Genomic DNA, 22,533 nt, shown 5'->3' on the forward strand with positions numbered 1-22,533 from the left:
CTGTTCCTTATTCCTGGGGAGCTATTTGATCTTTCATACTCATCTTACACCTGCTCCCACACAGCCCACCCTTTGTACCTGGTATCTCTTCTCTTGATTTGGCATGAGCTGGATTTTAGACTTTGAAAGAGCAGTAATTGAATTTTTCAAGACAAATCAAATGGTGAAGATACAACACATTCACAGAATGGCTGAGGCTAGAAGGTGGCACTGGAAATCATCTGCCAGCTTGTTGAGGGTGTGCTCCATCTCACTGTGCAGGTTACTAATGATGATGTTAAATGGCACTGAACTCAGCATCTGCCCATGGGACAATCCACCAGTGTCCAGCTAAACTTGGTGGCACTGGTCACAGTCCTTTGGGCCCTTCAACTCATCCCATTTTCAATCCCCTTCACTGTGCACTTCCCAGTGTGTACTTGATTAGCTTGTCTACAAGGATGGATGGGATGCAGAGCTGAAAGCCTTACTAACATCAGCAACATCCACTGCTGTTAGCCCATACATCAAGCTCGTCATTGAAGGGTTTCACGTTGGCCAAGCACAATCTCCCCTGCATAAAAATCCATGCTGACTACTCTCAATCACCTTGATATCGTCCAAATGTTTGAAAATGGCTTCCAGGAGGATGTGATCCATCACCTTTCCAGTGATCAAGGCAAGAGTGACTGGGAATGTAATTTCCCAGACCCTCCTTGAAGACTGGAGTGACATTTGCTTTCTTCCCCTCAGGAGCTTCCCCTGATGGCTATGACCTTTCAAAAAGAGTGGTCTCACAATTATTTGCATATATGAATATGAAGCACATGATTAGATATATCTCTATGGGTTTCTCTATGGCGAACTCAAAGATCTCTCACTACTTTTCCAACTAGAAAGCTGGTAGCACTGTAACAGTATGCTCTATTTCTACCTTTAAATCTGCATTTTACAAAAGTTTCACCTAACAGGCTATTTTCTCAGGGTTTTTTGAGTTGCTTTTCTCTTTTTTTTAATCACTAGCATGAATAGCAAATACTAAAATTTTGCAGTCTCTTTTGACAACTTCTACATTTTCATTACTTACTGGTTTGAAAGTGTAATCTAATATATTAACAAAGTCCTCAGAAAGGCAGGCAAGGGAGTAGTCACGCTCCCTGTAAACAGAAAAATTAAAAACACTAGATAATATTATTTCAACTACAGAATATTTAGAACTATAGCAAAGTAAACTCACAGGAAAGCATGTGATTAGAAGCACATGCAGGAAAACAAAGTTCTGCCAGACACACTGTTCTTTTGTGATCTCATGAAAGTAGATACCTAACAAAAAACACCCCAAAAATCTTGGGAAATATAACAGCTGACAACCAGAAGAATGATTGGGTTTGGATTTCTGGGGTTCTTTTTCTCCTCTGAGAAAGCAAATCATCAGCAAGTCCTTTTGGGAAATAACACCTATTACTTGTCAATCCACTCAAGAGTAGAAAATCACCCTACTTTTTAAAGCTGTAAACTTATTTCTAGTAATGTGTGCTATTATTACTTTCTTCTTTTCAAGGATTTAGGTTTACTTTCCAATTACCACAGCTTTGGAAGTTTTATAGGAAGACAGAAGAGCATTCCTTTATTTCTGAAATAATCCTTAAATATTGACAGGGAGCCATCCTTGGATTCTAGAATTCTAATAAGGAAAATTGTAAATTGCCAAGGTAAAAGTTCCATATATTTAACTTTTCTACAGGACACATTTAAGTGATTCACTTTATGAAGCCTGGAAAGTAACTAAGATCCTGTCTACAAAAAATATTCTGGCAGCATCTTTTCCTCATTCCTTGTTAAAAGAACATCTCTAATGCTCTCACTAATCCCAAACATGGTAGCAGGTATCCTTGGGAAGAGTCCAGATCTTAGAAAGCTATATGTCAACTGTATTAAAGCCTGACTGCCTCAAAACTTATTAAAAGCCAGTGCTTGTCCCACAGCAGCCCACAAGCTGTGCTGCACACTAGGAACAACTTCCCCACACTACACTGGTGCTAGTCTGCAAATGCCCACCAACACAGTGACACAATCCCAAAGGCTAAGACACTGTTAATTCCTTTGGCAAGAGATAGGAGGAGAAGAATGGGAAGCAGAAGCCCAGGACTCTGTTCCCCATTTCCATACCTCACTTGCCAAGTGGCAATTCATCTGTTGAACACCCACTCACACCAGGCACAAAGAAGTAGGCCAGAGAATATAGTCTGAAGATTTAGGAACAAAAATAATTTCATACTACTGACCCAGCTTCAGTACTACAAGACATGTGAGATTTCCTCTAGGTTTTTTTTTGCTGGAGTTTTTTGGAGGTGGTGGTACACTTTTAAGCACTATTGCACCATGGAAGTATTTCAAATAGCTTAGGTGCCAATTCCATTATTAATGTAAACTGCAGACTAATCTTAATTACTACCACCACACAGAAGCTATGGAGGGGTGCTCATCTCTTACCTGAGACTGATCCTGACTGTGTAGACAGGACTACTACAAAAAAAATTAAATAGCGATGCACATTCAAATGCTAACAGGCATGGCTTAAAAGTTATTGTACCATGTAAAAGGACCTCTATTTTTAGCCCATTACTTCTAAAAACCTTCCAAGCATTTTGTGAAGTGCACACTGTCTTTTTCCTTGCTGTTGAAGTTGCATATTGATGAAAACAGATCTATGGCAAATCTTTGGCTTATGCTTATTTTTAGTGTGGAATAAGAACTTTGAGTAAAGGAAGGAACACAATAGCTGCATATTATAAAGTAGAAAAAATACTCAGAAAAGAAGTCAGCAAAATGCAGTATGTTACAAGTATGCTTGATAACTAAATTCAAAATATTATTAAAACTATAATTGATGCACTTTGTGGTAATTATATGAAGTGTTCTTATTTCCTTCCTGTTACAGTCAGAGCATGAATAAACAATCTGTTTTCAATTGCTCTCAGCCATAAAATTTAAAGAGGCTGAAGAATATGCAAGTCAAGTAAGAAATTTTAAAAAGGCTGGCATTTATTTGTTGAAAAATTTTACTGGTATGTTTCAAAGACGTACAGAAAAGTTAACTACTCAAATACAGTAGTATTCAAGGCACTATTCAAAGGCAAATACAATCAACATCTCCCTGCTCTGATGGAAATGGTTAATTGGCTTTCATGTACCCAGTGGAAGAAAAACAGAGTCAAGCATTTAAGTTACTGCAAAGATTTGTACACATCTCCTTTGTAAAAGGCACACCATGACCACAACCCCACAACAGACAATTATTTTCTTCCAACAGCTTTTACTGTTTCATACAGAATACAGTCACAGGCTTTATACAAACCTTACATGAGTTGAGATTTCTTGACTTCAACACTGTGAAGACAAACTTCATTCTAAGTTCATGTGATTTTAATAGCTGCTACGGGATTTTAATTGCTGCCAAGAAAGGAGTTGGTTTATACTATATTTTATTTCTGATTAGAGAAGTCAAAATCTCAAAAAACCTCCAAAAAATTAGCTACCTAAAAGTTAATTTGACTCAGACATCTTAAAAAAAAAACCACCAAAAAAACTCCAAAGAAAACCAATCCAAACCCAGAAAACTGCACTAGACAGAAGGTAATTCTATACTTAATTCATATCCATTAAAAAATTCCTTATCCTATGAGAGAATAACAGATTTTTTGCCAAGTACTATACTCTTTAGCTTCCTACCAGACCCAAGCACCAACACTCTTATAATATAGTACATGACATGAAAGCAAGCATGTTACTTAAGCAGCTCTGTGGGTATAGCTAAATCCAGGAAAACATAAAGCATCTAGAAACTACAGCAATACCTATTGTTTAAAGGCACAGTAGGAAAAACATAGTAAATCTGTCCAGCCATCCAATCTGGAGTTAAAAATTATGATTTAACATTGATATTCCTGAAGAATAATGTTACAGGTATCCTGGAATAGAAAATCACATCTAAGCATTAATGTCAGTTATGCTGCTTTGAATCAGAATGTTAGAATAGTTCCAATTCTCAAGCTTAACCAACAGATCCCTGTCTAAGACAAAACACTAGGTTCCCTTCTGTTACTCAGGTAATTTCTGTAATTTCCTGACAGAAGAAAGCAAGCATTGGCAGGTGCAATTCTGCATTTCATTCTGCATGAAATATGTGCCTTCTGAATTCAGCTCAAACTGGACAGTTTTGAAATAACAAGTCCGAAGGTTTCCATGGACAAGTCAGCACAGGCAGCCCCTGCACAGCTCTTATAGGACTCTCACCAACCCAGCTTGACAAGGTTCTGGTGGGAAGACTCTCAGTCTCTGCCTCATGCTTTTGGTCTCTTTCTCAGATTATCAGAAGATAGCCAATTATGATGATGGATTTTCTGCTGGAAGGAAACTTCATGCTGGACTGAGACCACCAACTCATTTCACAGAAAATAAGATGGCAGTAGTTTTTAGTAGTTGCTAACTTAAACTGTATTTGAACTACAGCCCTAGATGTGAAAGGCTCTGTAATAAATTACCAATCTCCTGAGCCATCCAGTTAAAAACATGCCTGGTTTTCTTTTAAGCATTATTTCATGTTCATAGATTTTCTGAAACTGTAGAAAGTAAGGCATCAGAAAAATTTAATTCTTCATGACATATCATTTGCTTCCTGTATGCCTCTTAAAAATATAATAAAGTTGTCTAAGTAGTAACATGAACCATGGATTTCTATGTTATGTTTTGCTTCACTATTTCATGAGTCATGACAAAGCCACCAGAATCTTTTTGATTTTTTTCCCCTCAGTGCTGAGCCTTTTGTTTCATTTCTAAAACCAGGAGCAAATTAAATCCATCCACAAAATCACTGCAACAAAGCAAAGTTTCCTTGTACTTCAGTTCTGAAAATGCTATTTATCAGAGGTATACCTTTTGCCTTCCATTCAAATGGAGAAACTGGCATTCTGTAAAAGCATTTATCAGGCATGAAAATTGATGTCACAAAACTAGTCCCTGACCACATTTCCAGGAACACTATTAAAGCTATTTCAAAGACAAAAAGTGGCTCTGGAGGAGTAGTAAGGAAGCCAGATTTATTTCACCAAACACAGAATATCACTGGCAATACTGACTCATAGGAATGAAAGGACAAACTAATGATACTTCTAATTACTGAAATACACAAATTTCATTTGTGCATAAAAGTATATACAGGTGGTACACTTAGAAGTAAATTGAAAAAAAAAAATTCTATCAGAGAGTAAGAGTTATAGACAAGTAGCTCAGAGAAATTATCCAATTTCAAGATAACAGACAAAAAGACCAATTAGATGTGGATATATTTTGAAGGCAAAAATATAAGAGTTGGTGTGATTCACCAGTTGAAAAGAATTTGCTGGTTAAAAACAGTAACTCAGATTAAAATTGTTTTCCTTATATTGTAGTTTCGATAAACATTAGTTTACTTGCAGAAATCATCTAAAGTTGCCGTGGCTATATTGCTGGTAGATTACAAACATTAGGAGAAAATAACAGTTTTCAAAAGTCACTTTCCTACATTAAACTCTCCCCTACCTACACCAAAGATCTATTTAGTTATTTATCTTGCCTGCAGTGATACTACTAGAGGCATTTTCTGTACCTCAATGTGCCTGTTATTTAAATGAACCCATTTAAACTAGCTTATTTAGAAAATAAAAAAACATAAACAGCCATCTGATACACTTGTTCTCATAAGCATATCAGATCACAGACAGCTTTTAAAATCCACTCTACTAATCAAGGCCGTCTGACTGCAGTGTAAAAATATATATTTATTAGTACATGCTCTTAGCACCAAGGCCTTTGTTTCCCAGCGGTTTTTCATTAAGAAAAACAACCCTTGCCCTCAAATCATCATCCCACTGCTAAAACCCATTGAGGATCCACTTACCAAATCCCTGTGTAACACCCAGTTAGCATGCAGGTAGTGAATACCATCTAGGATCTGATATAACAGCGACTTCACCATTCCCCGAGGTAACTGAACTGGTTTCTTGTTTGCTTTAGAAGCCCTGTGAAACTTGATTATATGCTGCAAAGGGGAAAAAAGAAATGAAAATAAAAGAAGTGCAATGTTGACACTAAAAGATTGCCATCAACTCCTTACACAGACTTCTTAGGGCTTTTTCAACCTTTCATGATTTGTTTTCCAAACTAGAAACATGTGCCTTAAGTGCTAAAAAATTAATACTGTACTAAGTAAAGTGAACACTGTCCCAAAGCAATCTCTCAAAAAATTAAATTGGTTTTTGCTGTGGTTTAACCCCAGAAGGCAGCTATGCCCTGCAGAGTACGAGGAATACAAAACCAATATGCCCATCAAAGCACATTTCCTTTTAGATAATTGATCTTTCAAGTTTTAGAGCTATTTTTGTTTGGGGAGTCTTTTTGTTAAGCTAGGCTAATATCCTGTACATCAAATTACAGAATTACAAGTGCATTACATCCTACATTATTTTACTTTTAAGTTTTCTCCTACAGTAATATGACTCTAACATTGAAGACCTAATGCCAAGCAGAAATTTTTGCAAACTGTATTAGGAATTTTATACCTTTAAATCAGAAGCCCAGGTTTATTCCTTCTTTATTTACTGTACCCTTATAGCACAGTACTTTCAAAACAGAAGCTGTTGACGGAGCAAGTATACAAATCTGTCCATCTGAAAGTCAGCCACCAAATCAGACACAGAAAAAGAACTTTTAGTAATTCTAAGTTTAGACACAAGCACTGATGTCTGGCACTGAGGTGGAGCCCAAAAGGATGTGTTGCCTTAGTACTTGAGCCCCAGGTGTCACTAAGTTCAACAGCAAGGTGTGCCATAGTCATGGTAACCATTTCCATGTTTGCCTCCTTCAAACACAGAGGCAATTTCTAGAACAAACTTCTTAACACATTCACACTTCTCTTCTGCAATGGGTCACACTTGTGTAATCATCAAAACAGCCCAGATCTTGTCCACCAAAACCTGGCACCAAAACTTCTATCGTGTGCTCTTCCTATGTTCATGACTCCTCATATTCCAGCTGCCAATTAGCTAACCCAGCTATCTAACACCCTTTTGGAAACTGCCTTTCCTCTCCTGCTGCAGCCCAGCTCCATAGAGCCTGCCCTCCTTCACTTCAGGCAGCCAGGCTTGCCTTTCCTGTGAGGAACAGGCACATTTCTGCCCTATCAATGGTGAAAATGGAGATGCACAGAGCAAAATACATTGATGAAAATCGGACAGCCCCTGCACTGTCCAGCCAAGCACCACATGCAGAAACATCCCTCAGCCTGAGCCACTAGTTTTACCTCCTCTCACTTCTCACTTCCACCAACTCCAAAACAAGTGTTATTTTCATACACCAGACAGAGAGAAGTGACTTTTCAGAGACAGGAAGAAAAACAGATGGTTATCCCAGACTTCTTTTGTTCCTGCTCTAATACACGCTGTATTATCTAGCCCTTTCCCAGCTTTACTTAAAACCTGCTGTCCTAAATACATGAGTGCTGGAGCACTTGATCCATGGCCAGCTCTCTGGGGCACAGAGCCAGCCCAGTCATTGCAACCAAGTCTCTCATATCCAGATACAGTATCAACCAGGAGTTGGTGCAGCTAGGGATTCTGGAGTTCATGCAAGCATATGCATTTAAGCATAAAGGTCAAAATTGATGGTCCTTCCTAAGTTACTTACATACAAACCAGTGTTTCATTAACAGGAAGGCTTCTGTGGTCATTTAGGTTAAGTATGAAGCAATGCAGAAATGTATAAATACAAACAATGACAGGTCATAGTAATAGTACTAGTACCCCTAACAAATATGAAGCCTTGTAGCACATTTTGAAACAAAAAACCCCTCAAATGTTCCTAGACCTCTGCAGCTTAGCATATCATAAATATGGGGGAGTAGTGGAAAAAAGAGTGCTCTTATTTTTTCATCATATTAAAATAAAAACAAAACAAAACAACTGTATTCCATTTCCTCAAGATGCTGTTGTTTCTGTTTATCAGCCTTAAGACTGTCTCAACATTTCAGCTGTTAGATAACTTTTTTGACTCTAACTGTATTTTGGTAACAAATCCTCAATACCAAGTATCAGAACCTCCAAGCCAATTAACTGTAAGAAAAATTTGTTTCATTTAGCTTAGTAGAAAGAAAACTGACACTAGTTCTTAGGCAAACCAAATAATTCCAAACTATAAGGAAAACCATTTTTTAAATAAACTAGTTTTACTATGGTTTGTGCTAAATGACATGCTGGCAAAAGAAAACAACTCATGATTCATACTGTGCAATTCTCACATGTACACATTAATTTAAAATTTCCCCTTGTTACAAATTGTTTCTGTTGGACCCTTTGATTTGCATCTTAGCATCTTTTGAGGTTAGCATTTGTAGCATTGAGAGCAATGCTTCTCATGTATGTCAGCATTAATTTGAAGCATACATACTTTTTTTCAAGGAAGTCAAGGCTGCATGGTATTTTTCATTTTACCATGCTACTTTATTTTTTAAGTATTTCAAATGGACATTAAGCTTACAAATATTGAGTTAACAAAGGAATTCAGTACGTATCTTAAAACAAATTTACTTTGCCTCCAACAGGTTTATATTTTAAAGCTGTATCTTGCAATCAGGAATAACTAGCTTTCTTCCAAAATACACAGAATTCCTGCAGACAAGTTGAGAAAAAAATTTCCCACTGAAATGTATGAACTAAATATACAGTGTCACTACTCTCATTTCATGTATTCACAGATGACAATCAATGCAACTAAAACTCGGAACTGTCCTATTCAGAAAAAAAATATTGTCATTTTCCAAAGGGAATTCACCTGCATAATCAATACATTTTCCTGCACCCTACTTTAGCTGTAATAGTGGTTTATATCTACATTTATTTAAGTAGTCTTCTAGCTACTGAGATTTCTGTAGATTTTTTGTGGTTTCTTATCTTCTTAAAGAGATCACAGGTTAATTGTGTGGTGTGTTTACTTAATATTCTCCATTGCTTTTCCTTTAGTACTGAAAATTATTCCAACAAACATGGAGTAAGCACTTATGCTATGTTTAAAACTTATGCATTTCCCCTGACCCTGTCCTAAGCCTGGTACCTACAAACAATTCACCTTACCCAGAGGTCATGCTCAGCGTAGTCAAAGAGAAGCCACACTTTCCTGTCAGCATGAGAAAGGAACACCTTTTGCAGAGAAATGACATTTGGATGCTTGAGCTCCCGCAGCAACTGCAAAAGAAAAAGTCCACAACAGTTATATCCATACATCCAGAGCTGGGATACTTAGAATACAAACAAGAGCAGCTGAAATCTGCAAGCCACAGAAAATCACTTTTTTTCATGAAAGAACCAGTCATTAATTTTACACCAAAGCTGAAAGCAGGGCATTCACTTCCTACTCATTTTCTAAAAGCTCAACTCTGTGTAAACCTCATTATTATCCAGGACCAAGATGACTCTGTGAACAGCCAGCTGTGGCACCTGCCCTTTCGAATAAGCTGTAATCTTCAACAGTCCTATTTGGGGTACCCCATTTTCTCCTCACTCCCAATTATCTGAAAATGCTGCATTTTGGTTGCAGTCATTTGAGACTGAATGGGATGGTTGATGTAGAGCCTGTTAATGCAACTAAACCAAGATGTGCTTTGTAAGGTGGACTCTGCTGATCTACAAGGTCACCACTCTCTACAAAAGAGGGTGCAGCTTCTTGTCACAATACACACTACACCAGTAAGTATATTCACAGAAACCACACATGAAACAGCACTTAGTTCAAGAGAAAACTATTCTGGATGCACAAAGGATAGCGAAAGGAAACCTGGTACAGAGCCGGGTACTAACAGCAGAGAAAGCCCTAGCAAAGGGACACACCTGGAACTTCTTTCAACAGCAGTGAGCCATTACACCAGCTCAGCTGCTTCAGAAACAATAGTTTGAACCCCACAGAACGAAAACATAGATGAGATGCAGCACAACAACTGAATGTAGACAGCATCATTCTATTTGAGGTCTATTGGTCATGTTACAATCATACTGTACTCATTCAATTGCTAAGAAAGAAAAAAAAGCTTTATCTAAGCAAACTGTGGTTAAGCATGACTACCCAAGACTAGTCAAATTCCTGCCAGTTCAGTGTACCAAAAATTATGACATATTTATTAAAGGGAATGATTAGGGCTTTTTTTTTTTTTTAATGCCAATGGAAAATTAAACTACTCTTTGACTACAGAATTTGCTTCTGAGACAATCTCTTTTCAATAAAATATATTTTTGCCCCTACATAACAGAGGAAACAAAAAAATTTGTTCCTTTCTATTTATACCTTTGTCATAAGTGCTAAAATTTTAGCTGCTACTGAGATAGCAAAGTGGAAGTATATATATGTGTGCTTGTTTCCTTCTTTCCTATTTCATTTGAGACAGACTTGCATTATGACTCACTAACCAGACTTCCGTGTGCCATTTCTCAGAAAAAAAGTACCTATAATCACAGAAATTTTACCTCAAGTATAAGATCAAACAGGGAGACAGGAGACAAAGCAGCAATAGAAATCAATGCAGAAGGCTGTAGAGTTTCAGCATGGTAAAACTCTAAGATTTGTAAAAGCACTACATAGAGGCATTTTAAGGCAGGATCCACATGAAATATGGAATTCTTTAAATGCCTGTAATTCCTAGAAAGTATAAGATCAGTATGGGAAAAACCAATAAATGCTTATTTGCACTTTTTTATCAATTACAGGTGGGGATCACCTGTGGCAATTTAACCCCAGCCAGAAGCTAAACCCCACAGAGCCACTTGCTCACCTCTCTCAGTAGACATGAATGGAAGAACAAAAATGCAAGAAAACTTGTAAGTAAGACAGTTTAATAAGTAAAAGAAAGATGAATTAAACACCACATCCACAACAAAAAACAACAGAAGCAATGCAAAGGCAATCACATGCAACTTCCCCCAAGAGAACCGGTGCCCTGCTAGTCTCCAAGCAAAGGCTACCCCTCCAAAGGGAGGAGGGGCAGGAATGGGACACAGAAAGCCTGAACACTACATGCAATAGCCAAAGCACTGCTGGCTTATCAACACTGCTTTAGTCACAAATCCAACACATTCTACCATACAGGCTGATGTGGAGAAGATCAGCTGCATGCCAGACAGGCACAGTACAGCATCCAAGTCCAGCCTCTCAATGGTGAATGATGTTGCAGGGTTTAAGAATATACTGTGCCATTCCTTGTAACAAAATACTTTTTCTTTAATCAGCATAAATTCACATATTAGATTTATGCTAAAAATTTTAATTAACTGTACCAGAAGATTACATGACAGTTCAGCAACTATGCATCCATACCAAAATACTGGTATTTCCTGTGACCTAATGGACACATCTGTATCAGATACAACCAAATTTTTTTTGATGAAAGATGAAGATACTAGTCAGAGCTCTAAAACATAATGTAATGTTCTCTTTTGTTGTTTCTGATCCCATTTTAAGTCTCTCTTACTCCTTATTACTGAGGTAGTTGCTATCACCTACCTAAAAAAATCCAACCTCTTCACATGAAATATGATTCAACTTGGAGCACACACAGAAAACCTATCACCAAAGCTGGACACAAACATAAGAAACTTAAGTAATGCAGCAAAAGGATTCCCCGTCTGTGTAGTGAGGCAACATAGATAGAATTGTCCCTTGTTTGTTCTGAGTCTTTGCAGACTTTGAGATTGACAGCATTCCTTACTTTTTTCCTCCCTACTCCATCTTGATCATTCCCCTTCCTGCCTTTTATTTTCCCTCTAAACATCCCAGCAATCCTCTCAAATACCCAAAACCCTCACTGTCCTAAAAATTCCACAGCAACCTGCTTGCCTTCTCATCAGTCCCAGCTGACACTCACTCTTCAAGAATACACCTGAGAAGCTCCTTCTGCAGTCCATCACCATTGTGTTAGGAATTCTGGCCTTTGGTACTGTCACTGACAGCACCTGTTACTGTTTATGCATCTGTGCACTCCATTTATCATTCTTGCTGGTTTCTGCCTTTGCCTTTTGTCTTGAGTTAACTCTTAAATCCACATTCTATCAGTTTGCTTAAAAAACCTGATGGGTTCCATCAAAGCCAGAGAGTCAACAGCAACCCAGTGAGTAGGAAGGCTAACATACATCAGGAAAACCATCAGCATAAGGAAGTGACTGCTGCAGTGGGACAGATGATTCCTGAACCACTGTCTTGGAAAGGTCAAAACGCTCACAGTGACAAATGCAAACACTGTCTCTGAAGTATCAGGAAGAGCTCATGCAGATGATAATACATCACATGGACTGTAAAGAGCATTTTCAGCAACCTCAGTCTCCACAAACCAGGCCTCTCTAGCCCATAAACCACATGCCTTTCCCACCAGATGACTTTTGTCCAGCAGTTGACAGAGTTCAAAGACAGTTCAGACAAAGTAGACTGCAAGAAACATGCTTTGACTATTACTATGATGCCTGATAATGATAATGGGTATTTTTTTGCCTAACGACTTTTGTTATATAACTGCTTCTGTCTATCCTAGCTCAGTTCTGTAGAACACAAAGAGAAAGCAGAGAAAAGTGACATTTGGCTCTCAGTAAATTGTCTTCATTTTCATTTGTGTATCACATGATGATTCAAATCTATTTCCTCAACCAGAAAGGTTTCTCTTGTATTAGCTAGTCTGGGTACCCCCTTATAAAAGGAGACCTAACAGACCTTCAAAGAAATAGAAACCAGCAAATGACAAAGATGCTAATACATCTGTTTTAGAAGCCCATGTTTGTTTCTGGCTGGTTCTACCCTTGTTTTCATACTCTTCAAGATCCAGCAAGGGAAACAGCACCCCTTTGTGCAGATCCCTCCATCTCCCTCTTGAAATGAAGAAACACTCATTCCACACAGCCACGGGGCAGCTGAAGGACAGTAAATCAAAGTGTCCCAATGATGCATAGAATTGTTAAATTCCTTCAGGAGCAAGGAGAAAGTGAAGTATAAGAGGATGCTATTAAATAATCAACAGCAGCAGTAAGGGAACCAGGAAAACTGCAGCATGACTAAGACCAATCTTTTCTTGCACTAACAACAATTCTCTTTCACATAAAATATGAGCTGAAGTCAGCACAACTTTTATGAACATGACCTGCTTCCTCTAGTGATATTCCTACATCTCCTGTGAATCTCTCCACAATTACAACAATTCTCACAAGACAAGACAAAGCACTTTTCACATAAGTGAGGATTTTTAGCTCTCCTGCAAAAGCCATTTTACCCCTGCCCTTGACATTTGCTTACCTTTGTGGTCCACAGGGAATGTTAAACTGCAAAATGCAGCCTTGCAATACTACCATGCTTACTTCTATAATTCAAGTTGCAAAGGGGAGGTTAAGATCAGTTATCAGGAAGTATTATTTCACCAAAATGCTTGTCAAGGACAAGAACAGGATGCCCAGAAAAATGGTTGCATTGCTAAAAAGACATGCACATGGGTTGTTGCTGAGGGACATGGTTTAGTGCTGGACTTGGCAGTGTTGGGTTAATGGCTGGACTTTACAATACAGGTCTTTCCAAACTTCAGTGATTCCAAAATCCTGTAACTGAACACAACTGCTAGAGCAATATGCGTGGTAACCTGGCCCAAGAGTTTCCCCTGTATCCTGACATCAGCTATTTTAGAAAAAACATCTTCTTGCTCTTACCGCCTTCCTTTGAGTGCCATGCAACACTTCTCCCAAGCCCTAGGACACTCAGAAACTGGCTATACACAAAGCCATTGGCAGTATCAACCCTCATTTAAACAAAAGTCACTACTGCGTTACCATGGCTAGTTTGATGGCATAAATTCCAACTCTAATCATCATCTCATGCTTCAAAAAGGCTCACATCAGTTTCACCAGGGGATCCAAAAACAAACATCATACATTAACAGTCATGCCATGGCCTTGCAACAGAAAAATGGGCAAGCAGGACCTTGGAACACAAAGCAGATTGTAGTTGATGCAGAAAGGCACCTTTCAGACTGGAAAGAGAATGACAAGTTTTACTCATCCTGTAACAAATAAGGCGCCAGTGGAATTACTGCTACAACAGAGGAGTACAGAGAGCAATACGACATTACCTGAAACGTTACACATAATTCTGGCCCATTCAGGGAAGATTAATTCCAACTGCAACAGGGCAAAGAAAGCCCAAGCCTACACCCAGAGGAAAGGAAAGCCTACTGCTCAAAGAAAATCAGCAAGCCAAGACAAAATGCTTATAGCCTGCCAAAACAAAGCAGCGAAGAAAGTCTCTATGTCTCTCTTAAAAATGAGAGCAGAAGAGAAAAGCTATTTTAACTAACTGACAATATTATGATAAGTACAAATGGGTACGCATTAGTCATGATTAATTTTGGCTTAAAGGCTGAATAATGTTCATAGACTCATTACTAGAATAAGACTCAGAAACTGCCTTCAGAGATCTCTTTTCCTTACAAGTTTAACGTGTAGCTTGCTAAATTTTTTTAAGTACCCTTTGCTTCTCTGCAAGAGCAGGAGTAGAATATGACTTGAGAGATGTCACCCAATTCTACACCACAAACATTTGTTAAAAAGTTTCCAATCACTATTCTCAGTTTCCTATAAAACAGTGGAGCTCAACTCAAGTACTTTAAATGTGTTATATAAATTAACCCGCAAATTTTATTATAAAACAGCTCAAATCCCAGGCTGATTTAGCTGCTGTGTCATCAGATTCAAGATCTGTTTGCTTCAGTATAAATACAATTTTAGCTTTATATTCTAACAAGTCAGACATTCCACAGTACTAAAAAAGAACAGAATACCTGCTGAAAGTACATGCTGTTTTCCTTTAAGAAGTGTTAAAATAAAAGCTTACAAAGGCATTGTAACAGAAATTATAATACTGCTCACCTTAAGAATTTATTATGAAGCTGACAAGACATTTTTGAAGCTCCAGTTCTTCAGACAAAGCAACAATGTAAAAAAAGTTGTATATTTTATTATTTTGATTTTTTAAAATCCTAAATGTGCAAAAAGGAATCCTGAATGCACAAAATGTCAAGTTGAAAAAAACCCCATATTTCTTTTAATCTTCCACAGTTTATAAAATAAGTGAGTCTTATGTGATGTCATATGCAAGTCAATATTTATTAGCACCATCTAATTCCAAACACATTGGACATATTAAAAGAGGTGTTACTAAATGTTCTCTCAAAGTAAGGATGTGGGTAAAGAACCCAGATGAGACAGACATTGGATGTCAAGCTGGAACAAATTCTGCTGTCATTTTGATTCCTAAGGATTCTAATTACAACATTTAGTCAGCATCTTTGTACCATTGTCACAGAGCTAAAACCAGTGCTACACTCCATTCACACAAAATCTCTCAAGAATACTCTCTTCAGATCAGTAATGCTGCTGGGTAAGTAATCAGTCACAACTGGTATTTTACATACCATGTTAGTATTAAAATAAAACATTTGAGAATCATTAAACATGCCAAAAAGAGTCAAATCAAACGTATGCTCTTCAGTACTTTGTCACCTTTCACTATATGGAAAGGTTGTCACAAAACCATAATATGCTTCCTCTGATACAAGGAAGACATGCAGTCATCTAAGTGATTTCTGTGTTTCTTGTGGGAAACTGCTTTCACTGTTAGCATAGAAGGGACATGACAGCCTTTATAACCTGAGGAACCTACACTCAACTATTATTCATTGCCACACAGCTGGTTCAGGATCTCTTCAGGCAAGCTCACTTAGAGAGTTCTTTGTTCCTTACCAGGGGAAGGTGTTGTACAGGGTAAATCCTAGTGTCACCCAGTTTTGCCTTCTGCCTCATTGGGTCCCTCTGGCTGCTGCAGGGCTGCAGAGATCACAGTCATCCTTAGACTGGCTATGAAAGAGCCTTTATACCCTTCTTCCATCCCTTCCACTGATAATCACATGGTGAGACACTATTGTCGCCCAGGGCACGGAAGGCCCAGTGTGTGAGAAGGATCAATTACTCTCTAGAGGAGCCTCCTTCACCAAGGTCAGCTCAGGCAAGACCACTCACCAAGAGCAGCTCCCTCCTTACTTGCCACGAGGGCTGGGCCTGCTGCTGTGCTTCTGTCTCTGCCACCCTCCAGTCCAGGTGAAAGCCATGGGGATAGTGCAGATGCACAGCTGAGCAGGCCTGCTGCAGAGGCTCTCCCTTTCACAGGAGTTCTGTTAACAGCACATCCAAAGGATGGCTCAACCCTGCTTGTTCACTCCACAAAACTGCTCTTTTGCCCTCTGGCGAAGATGAACATCCTATGCTCACACTATCACTAGATCCAACACAGAGGACATCATCTTTTGTGATAAGACTGCACTTGTTACAACATGAAACATAAAATCCTAGGAATGCCTCCAAGGCAGACCTAAAGAGTGAAAATAACCAGAGAAGCCAGCTGCTTATTGTTCTGTAGTTTTCTGTTCCATCCCCGGCAGCCCCAAGGCTGTTTTAACTCACACAAACTGGATATGGTGTTTAAAGGACACAACACAAACAGGAGACAGCCAGAGCACAGCACTGTTCACCTCAGATCTGCACTGTCACTGAAAGCATCTGCTACAACATCCAGCACTTCCTCTTCAGAGCCAAGGCAAAAATTAATGCTATCAGATATTTCTGTTGAGCTAACCAGACACCAATAAACAAATTACATGGAAAACTGGTAAGAAGAAAAACAAACAAACAAACAAAAAAAACCCAAAACAAACAAACAAAAAAAACCCAAAACCCTCACAGCTCCCTCAACTAAACAAAAGTCCCAAACAAAACCTCAGCCTGAGCCAACTCCTCACTAGCCAAAGGAAACATATGCAAGCAAAATACTTGCAAACCTGCTAAAACTGAATGAAAAATGCTAATCAACACAACACATGTCAGCAAGTGATTTGGTTGCTTCAAAAGCTATGACTTCTGTATAGGAAACTGTCCAAGCCAAAATCCTGAAGCTCTATTTAAAGCCTGGTTAACTACTTCAGCTTTCTACAGCCTTGAAAAATTCTCCTGCTTTGTGAACTGTGAAATAGCATTTGCTGCACTATTCCAGGTGGATAGATTTTAATGACTTTCTTCCACGTGATTAAATCAGAAGACGAGGAGTCAATCATTTGGGCTTGTACATTCTGCATATTTTTGTACAAGTCTTCTCACCATTCTCTTTGCTCTCCCATCTACTACAAATTACACTCATGGTGTGCTGAACGTGCAGTTTTTAGTGCCTGCTTAAATCCTCAGGAGTGAAATTGCAGATCACAAAACAGACACCCAGTATAGCAGGCAGATAGCACCCAGATCTAAAGAGAACAATATATGAGCAGCCAAACATTAAAGTTCTGAAAGAGGCAGGATTCACAAATGTTTACCATGGTGGATGAATGGGGCAAAGATAAGGAAAAAAAACAACTCTTTAACTAGATTGATATGAAACATATTGATTCAATTAACACAGTAACTGTTAACTCCACCAAGTAAACAGATGGTTGAAGAAAATCAAAGTTCAAATGATTGAAGAAAAAAACCCCAAGCAAATCACTTATTTAAACTGAGTTATACATTGAGCTCATCACATAACTGATTCAGGTCTCTAACCAAGTTGAAACCTTTCTCTGTTACACTGATCTCCAACTCAGGTGTCTGCATCAAACAGATGTCTTAAAAGAGTAAGTTATGGGCATTTTTAAATATTAAAGTTACTCAATACTCCAAAACTGAAGTTAGTCATCATAAGACAAAATCCACGGTAGAGCTGTAAAAACAAGAGTCACTGGAATTTATATCAAACGACATTCTTCCCAGATTGTCACAGAGTAAAATATACAAGCCACAGCTCTCCAGAGAAACTGAAATGGATATGGCTCATGTGCAAACCAAATCATCCTAGTTCCTCCATGCTCTTAATGCACTGACGTTAATTTGGATAGTCCAGAACACACTGTAACAAAGTCTGGCACACAGACTTTTTAAGTACAGCAACAAATAATTTTATTATCTGTAAGTACAGACTACAGGGTATAATACTGCTGGTTAATTCAGTAGCATTTTCACATATGTTACATACACTCGTATCATCAATATAAACAGTATAATTATTATCATCATCAATTTGATTCGTTTCCATAGGAGGTTCATTTGCTCCTTTTATGATATTAATTGATAGAAAAGTGGAAAAATCTATTCAACGGAATTAAAATAAACAACACCATTCCAGAGGGAAAGAAATTCTCCTGTTCACTTCAAACAGCAACATCAAAAGAATGGCAAGAAACCAATTCAAATCCAGAAGTCCATGGTGAATTATTAATTCAACTGCAGGAAAATTCAACAACATTATTGGAAGTCACAAGCCTGGAAGCATAACCAGAAGTAAAGTCAGCTATAGCTCAAGAAATATTGCTTCAGGTTTCTCTTTTATTCCTACAACTGCTTTTGGGCTCCACGCCTCTCTTTGCTCTCAATGCCTGCTTTCTTGGCATCTTTGGTATTTGCACTGTGCTCCCTCCTTCCCTGACCACTCCTGTCCAACATGGGCTGAGTTGTACTGCTGTTCTCTTCCAAAGGCACATGCTGCAGCAGCTCAGAGCAAGGAGAAAGCATCCCTGCTGCCCGCTCCTTTTCCATCAATATTGGGGGAACTTGCTGCCCAAAAGAAAGGAGGCCAAATCTTTCACACCTGTCAGTCAAGTTAATGACTCTCATAATGCACAGAAATTGAATTACCATCATACACAGAGCATAGACACCTCCCTAACACCAGCCAGGCTTCTCCTGCCAAGTTCAAGCAGCACAAACTCTTCAAATCTTTTTAGGTAAATCACTGCAAAAAGACAACAACTTATCCCAAATCCCTCTGAAATGGTAGCTGACATTTCCTAAAAGCATTTAGCCTGAGTCACAGTATTTGGAAAACTTGTGCCCAGGTGGCTGAAAGTGACAAAATTTAGGACCCTGTTTTGTGCTCCTTTAGTTCAGAGTGGATGTCTACAACAGCAGAGGGTTCAGCTTTCACCACTGGACAAAAAGGGCATCTCCTAAAGAATATTCTTTGTGCTTCTTTTTCACCTCTGTTCAAGGACTAATGTTTTTGGTATCACTAAGCCAACTGGAATGTGATGAAGTGGGAATGCCTAGTACTCACTTCAGTCAATGAAAATGAAATGTAGGTGAAGTTTTACACTCTTGAGGAACATGGACTGAAAATAAACTATTCCCTTCCCATACACACCCTTAATTTAGGTGCATTTCCTTTTAGCAAGCAATTTCATTTGAAGCATTTAAAGAACAATGAACCCAAGCAGCAGTAAAACATAAGAACATACAACAGTTAAGCTTCATAATACTGGCTTTTCCACCGTTTCTTCACAAGCTTCTCACAAGCTATAACTAGACTACATTATTCCCCAGTTTCTAACAACATGTAATATACAAATGCAAACCTGAAAAACTAAACGAAGTGTTTGAATAGCATTCATTGTTGTATTACAGCCTCCAAGACATCAACAGTCTCAGTTTAGTTTGAAATCTTCACTTAAATAGAAGTTAAAATGTTTTAATCATTGTAAACCAATAAGAACTAATTTCTTTATGAAAAGAACTCAAGTACAATACTAAAAGTCAGACCATATGCGTCATTTGAGTCACTAACGCCAATCATGTTTTTAAACTGCTGCATTTAAATCTAATCTTCCCTGAGGCAGGCAATAAATTGCAACTTAAAAACACTGTCAATTTTAGACAGCAAACATAACAGGTACATAAAATCTTTCATGACATTTGTACTTACTTTATACTCCTATGATAAAAATATAGCACTCACAGTTGAATAATGTGACTGAGCAGATAAAACCCAGCATGCATGAAAATTGATACTTTTACTAAGTTTGTTTGTCAGTAAAAACAACTCTTACTTACTGCTATTTCTCTGCATGCAGACATGGAAATTCCAGTACCTTCTATCTGTTTTAAAGCGTAATCTTTATCATCTTTCCTGTGAAGAGAAAAAGAAGTATGGTTTGCTTTTTTTGGTTTTTTTTTTTAATTGCACCATGAATTCAAAGTGAAGTCTTCAGTACCATTCAGAGATAAGTTTCTAATTAATACAATTATGAAATTAGGTATGAAATGTAATATGAAATTATATATGAAATTTAATTATAAAATTGGAAATTATTCATCTTATTTTCTTCTAATTTTTCACTAGTTAAATGTCCGGATATCCAGCTAAATGGTAAGCCAACCACAACACCTTGATAAGGTTAAAATATGTCTGCTCTCATTAGATAGACTAAATAAAACTTTATTTTCTAAACGCAATGATTAACACTTCTTCAATTTCTTCCTTCTCTTATTAAAAAGAAAACAAAGCAAACAACTAGCACATGCTAGAAATAAGCCTAGGCCTTTATCTCACATAAATGTATTACTCTAAGACACAGTAGGTCTTACCCATATTTTAATAAATTCTTGATCAGCCTAGAACTAATGTCACATTAAAACACCTTTCCTTTCCCCCAGGTACCAAACTGCAAATGAAACTGCCAATATTAATAAAAAAACTCCACCAGATGTTAGATGTTCTGAAGAATCCAGAAGTGGATACCAGTGGAAGCTATCCCTGTCCCTGACAGGGGAGCTAGAACTAGATGACCCTTAAGGCCCCTTCCAATCCAAATCATTTTATGAGTCTATGAAAGTTTGCTCAGCTTCAAATGTACACACCACTTATAAAAACAATACCGTGACCTCCCTGTACTTCAACCTGTACCTTAGAGTCACTTATAGAAAATGCAAGCCTATTAGTAACTCCAGCTACTAAAAGCAAAATCAGGAAGAGATACACACTGCAGCAAAAGAAGGTACTGAATTCTTCTCATTCTTAGCCTCAAAGATTCAAAGCTTTTAAGACATGGAGTGCTTGTCCTTCCCACTTGTGGACAGACATCCACAGTATTCCTGGGGGGCATGACACTTAACAGCATTGCTTTAAATATTTCGAGCATTTTTATAGCCTCAAACCTCTAGGTTACATAAGAAGCCTTATTCATTTCTAATGACTCCAGCTTTCACAGCTGTAAAGAGCCACCCTGAAAAAAATGAAATTCAACCATCCTTAAGGCAAATAAAACTAAGCTGTAGTTAAGGACTGGGAACAAATGCACTTGTTTCTTCCAGCTCTCACCATCTGTAAAACTTTGCTTTGCTTTATTCCTACCTAAAATACCCACTTTTCCCTATTCATCACCACCTAGGGAACAGAGGAAAAAAAAGTGGGAAATTAATGGGCAAAATCTGAACACAGATAATGAGGAGAAAGAAGAAACAGCAAGCAGACAAGAGAAGGTTTCAGTAAGGGGCCAATTACATGGATGCAGTAAGATAAAAGACAAGAAAATACACAGCATTTGACACAAAAAAAGGGAAAAAAAGAACAGGGAAGGCAACAATAGAAGGCATTAAGAAACTTCTATGTAATAAAATCCTAAAACTTGCCAGCCTGGAAGAGAAAGAGACAATGCTGAGCACAAACTCTTAAGTGGCCAAGACAAGGTGTTACACAGTCCCCCAGAGGACATACCTCCACACAACTTAGACTAAAACAAGTTGCATGAAGCCCTAAACCAAGAAGCCATTATGATACTAAGCATACAACTGAACTGTGCAACTCATGATGTAAGAATATTACAGGGATCAAAAGCACAAAGAGATTTAAGATCAAATCACACAATTTGATCTTTTGATGATCTTTGGTAATTTGATGTTAAGATCATATTAGCACAAACCCATGGTGGGTAAGGTAGTTATGGACCTCTCCATGAGCAGCTTCTGAACATAACCCCAAGCTGCTTTACAGCAGAGATTTCAAATGCTGCAGAAAGAAAAAGAGGGAAATTTTCACAGCTAAAAATTGTTTTATCCTCTACCTGCCTTAGCAAGCAATGCTATCCAGCTGTCACTCAACAGAAATATGAAGCAGAACGAATTGGACTATAGCTTATTCTCACTGCCCTGCATGCTCATCTACTTAGTTCTGAGGTGTTTGGAGAGATCTCTATTTCAAGAGAAGCATTACTACAGAGCTTCCGTTACATACATTGCCACTGACAGAACAGGGAGCAAAATGGGCCAGACTGAAGGTTCTTCTCATTGCCCTCTTGTTCATCTGCTTAGATTTGAAGGTATTTGAAGGACAAGTCAGTGTTAACATGAGGTACTACCATAAATCTAGCAATATTGCAACAATGAAGCCTGCCATACACTTAAGATTGTTATGAACAAAACAGCCTGGCTGGGACACTTGGCTCGTACTGACATTTAAATGTTAATTACCTAATTGCTCCTGGGAATCACCTACACCCCCACCCAAACTAGGACTGGGATGCAAAATAATCCAGTGGAATCATGGGAGGGGGTTTTGGGGATGAAAAACACCTCAAAATGAAAAAGAGGGGCACAGTGG

The 22,533-nt window shown here is 38.2% G+C and overlaps 1 protein-coding gene across 11 annotated transcripts in view; it reads right to left on the reverse strand.

Moving 5' to 3' along the window:
• The window catches only part of CDK8 (cyclin dependent kinase 8), a 98,593-nt gene that overhangs the window by 57,758 nt on the left and 18,302 nt on the right, over nt 1-22,533 (reverse strand). For all 11 annotated transcript variants that reach the window (XR_014955597.1, XM_085580397.1, XM_085580413.1 and 8 more), the window contains exons 2-4: nt 19,989-20,064; nt 9,144-9,254; nt 5,918-6,058 (exon numbers count right to left, since the gene is read on the reverse strand). Coding sequence is in view for 10 of the 11 variants with exons in the window: in XM_085580397.1 (XP_085436523.1) it covers nt 5,918-6,058; nt 9,144-9,254; nt 19,989-20,064 (328 nt within the window). In the remaining variant the exon portion in view is untranslated. The remainder of the gene's footprint in view (nt 1-5,917; nt 6,059-9,143; nt 9,255-19,988; nt 20,065-22,533) is intronic.

Source organism: Lonchura striata, chromosome 1 (assembly GCF_050655825.1).
Source record: "Lonchura striata isolate lonStrDom1 chromosome 1, ASM5065582v1, whole genome shotgun sequence".
Lineage (NCBI taxonomy): Eukaryota > Metazoa > Chordata > Aves > Passeriformes > Estrildidae > Lonchura > Lonchura striata.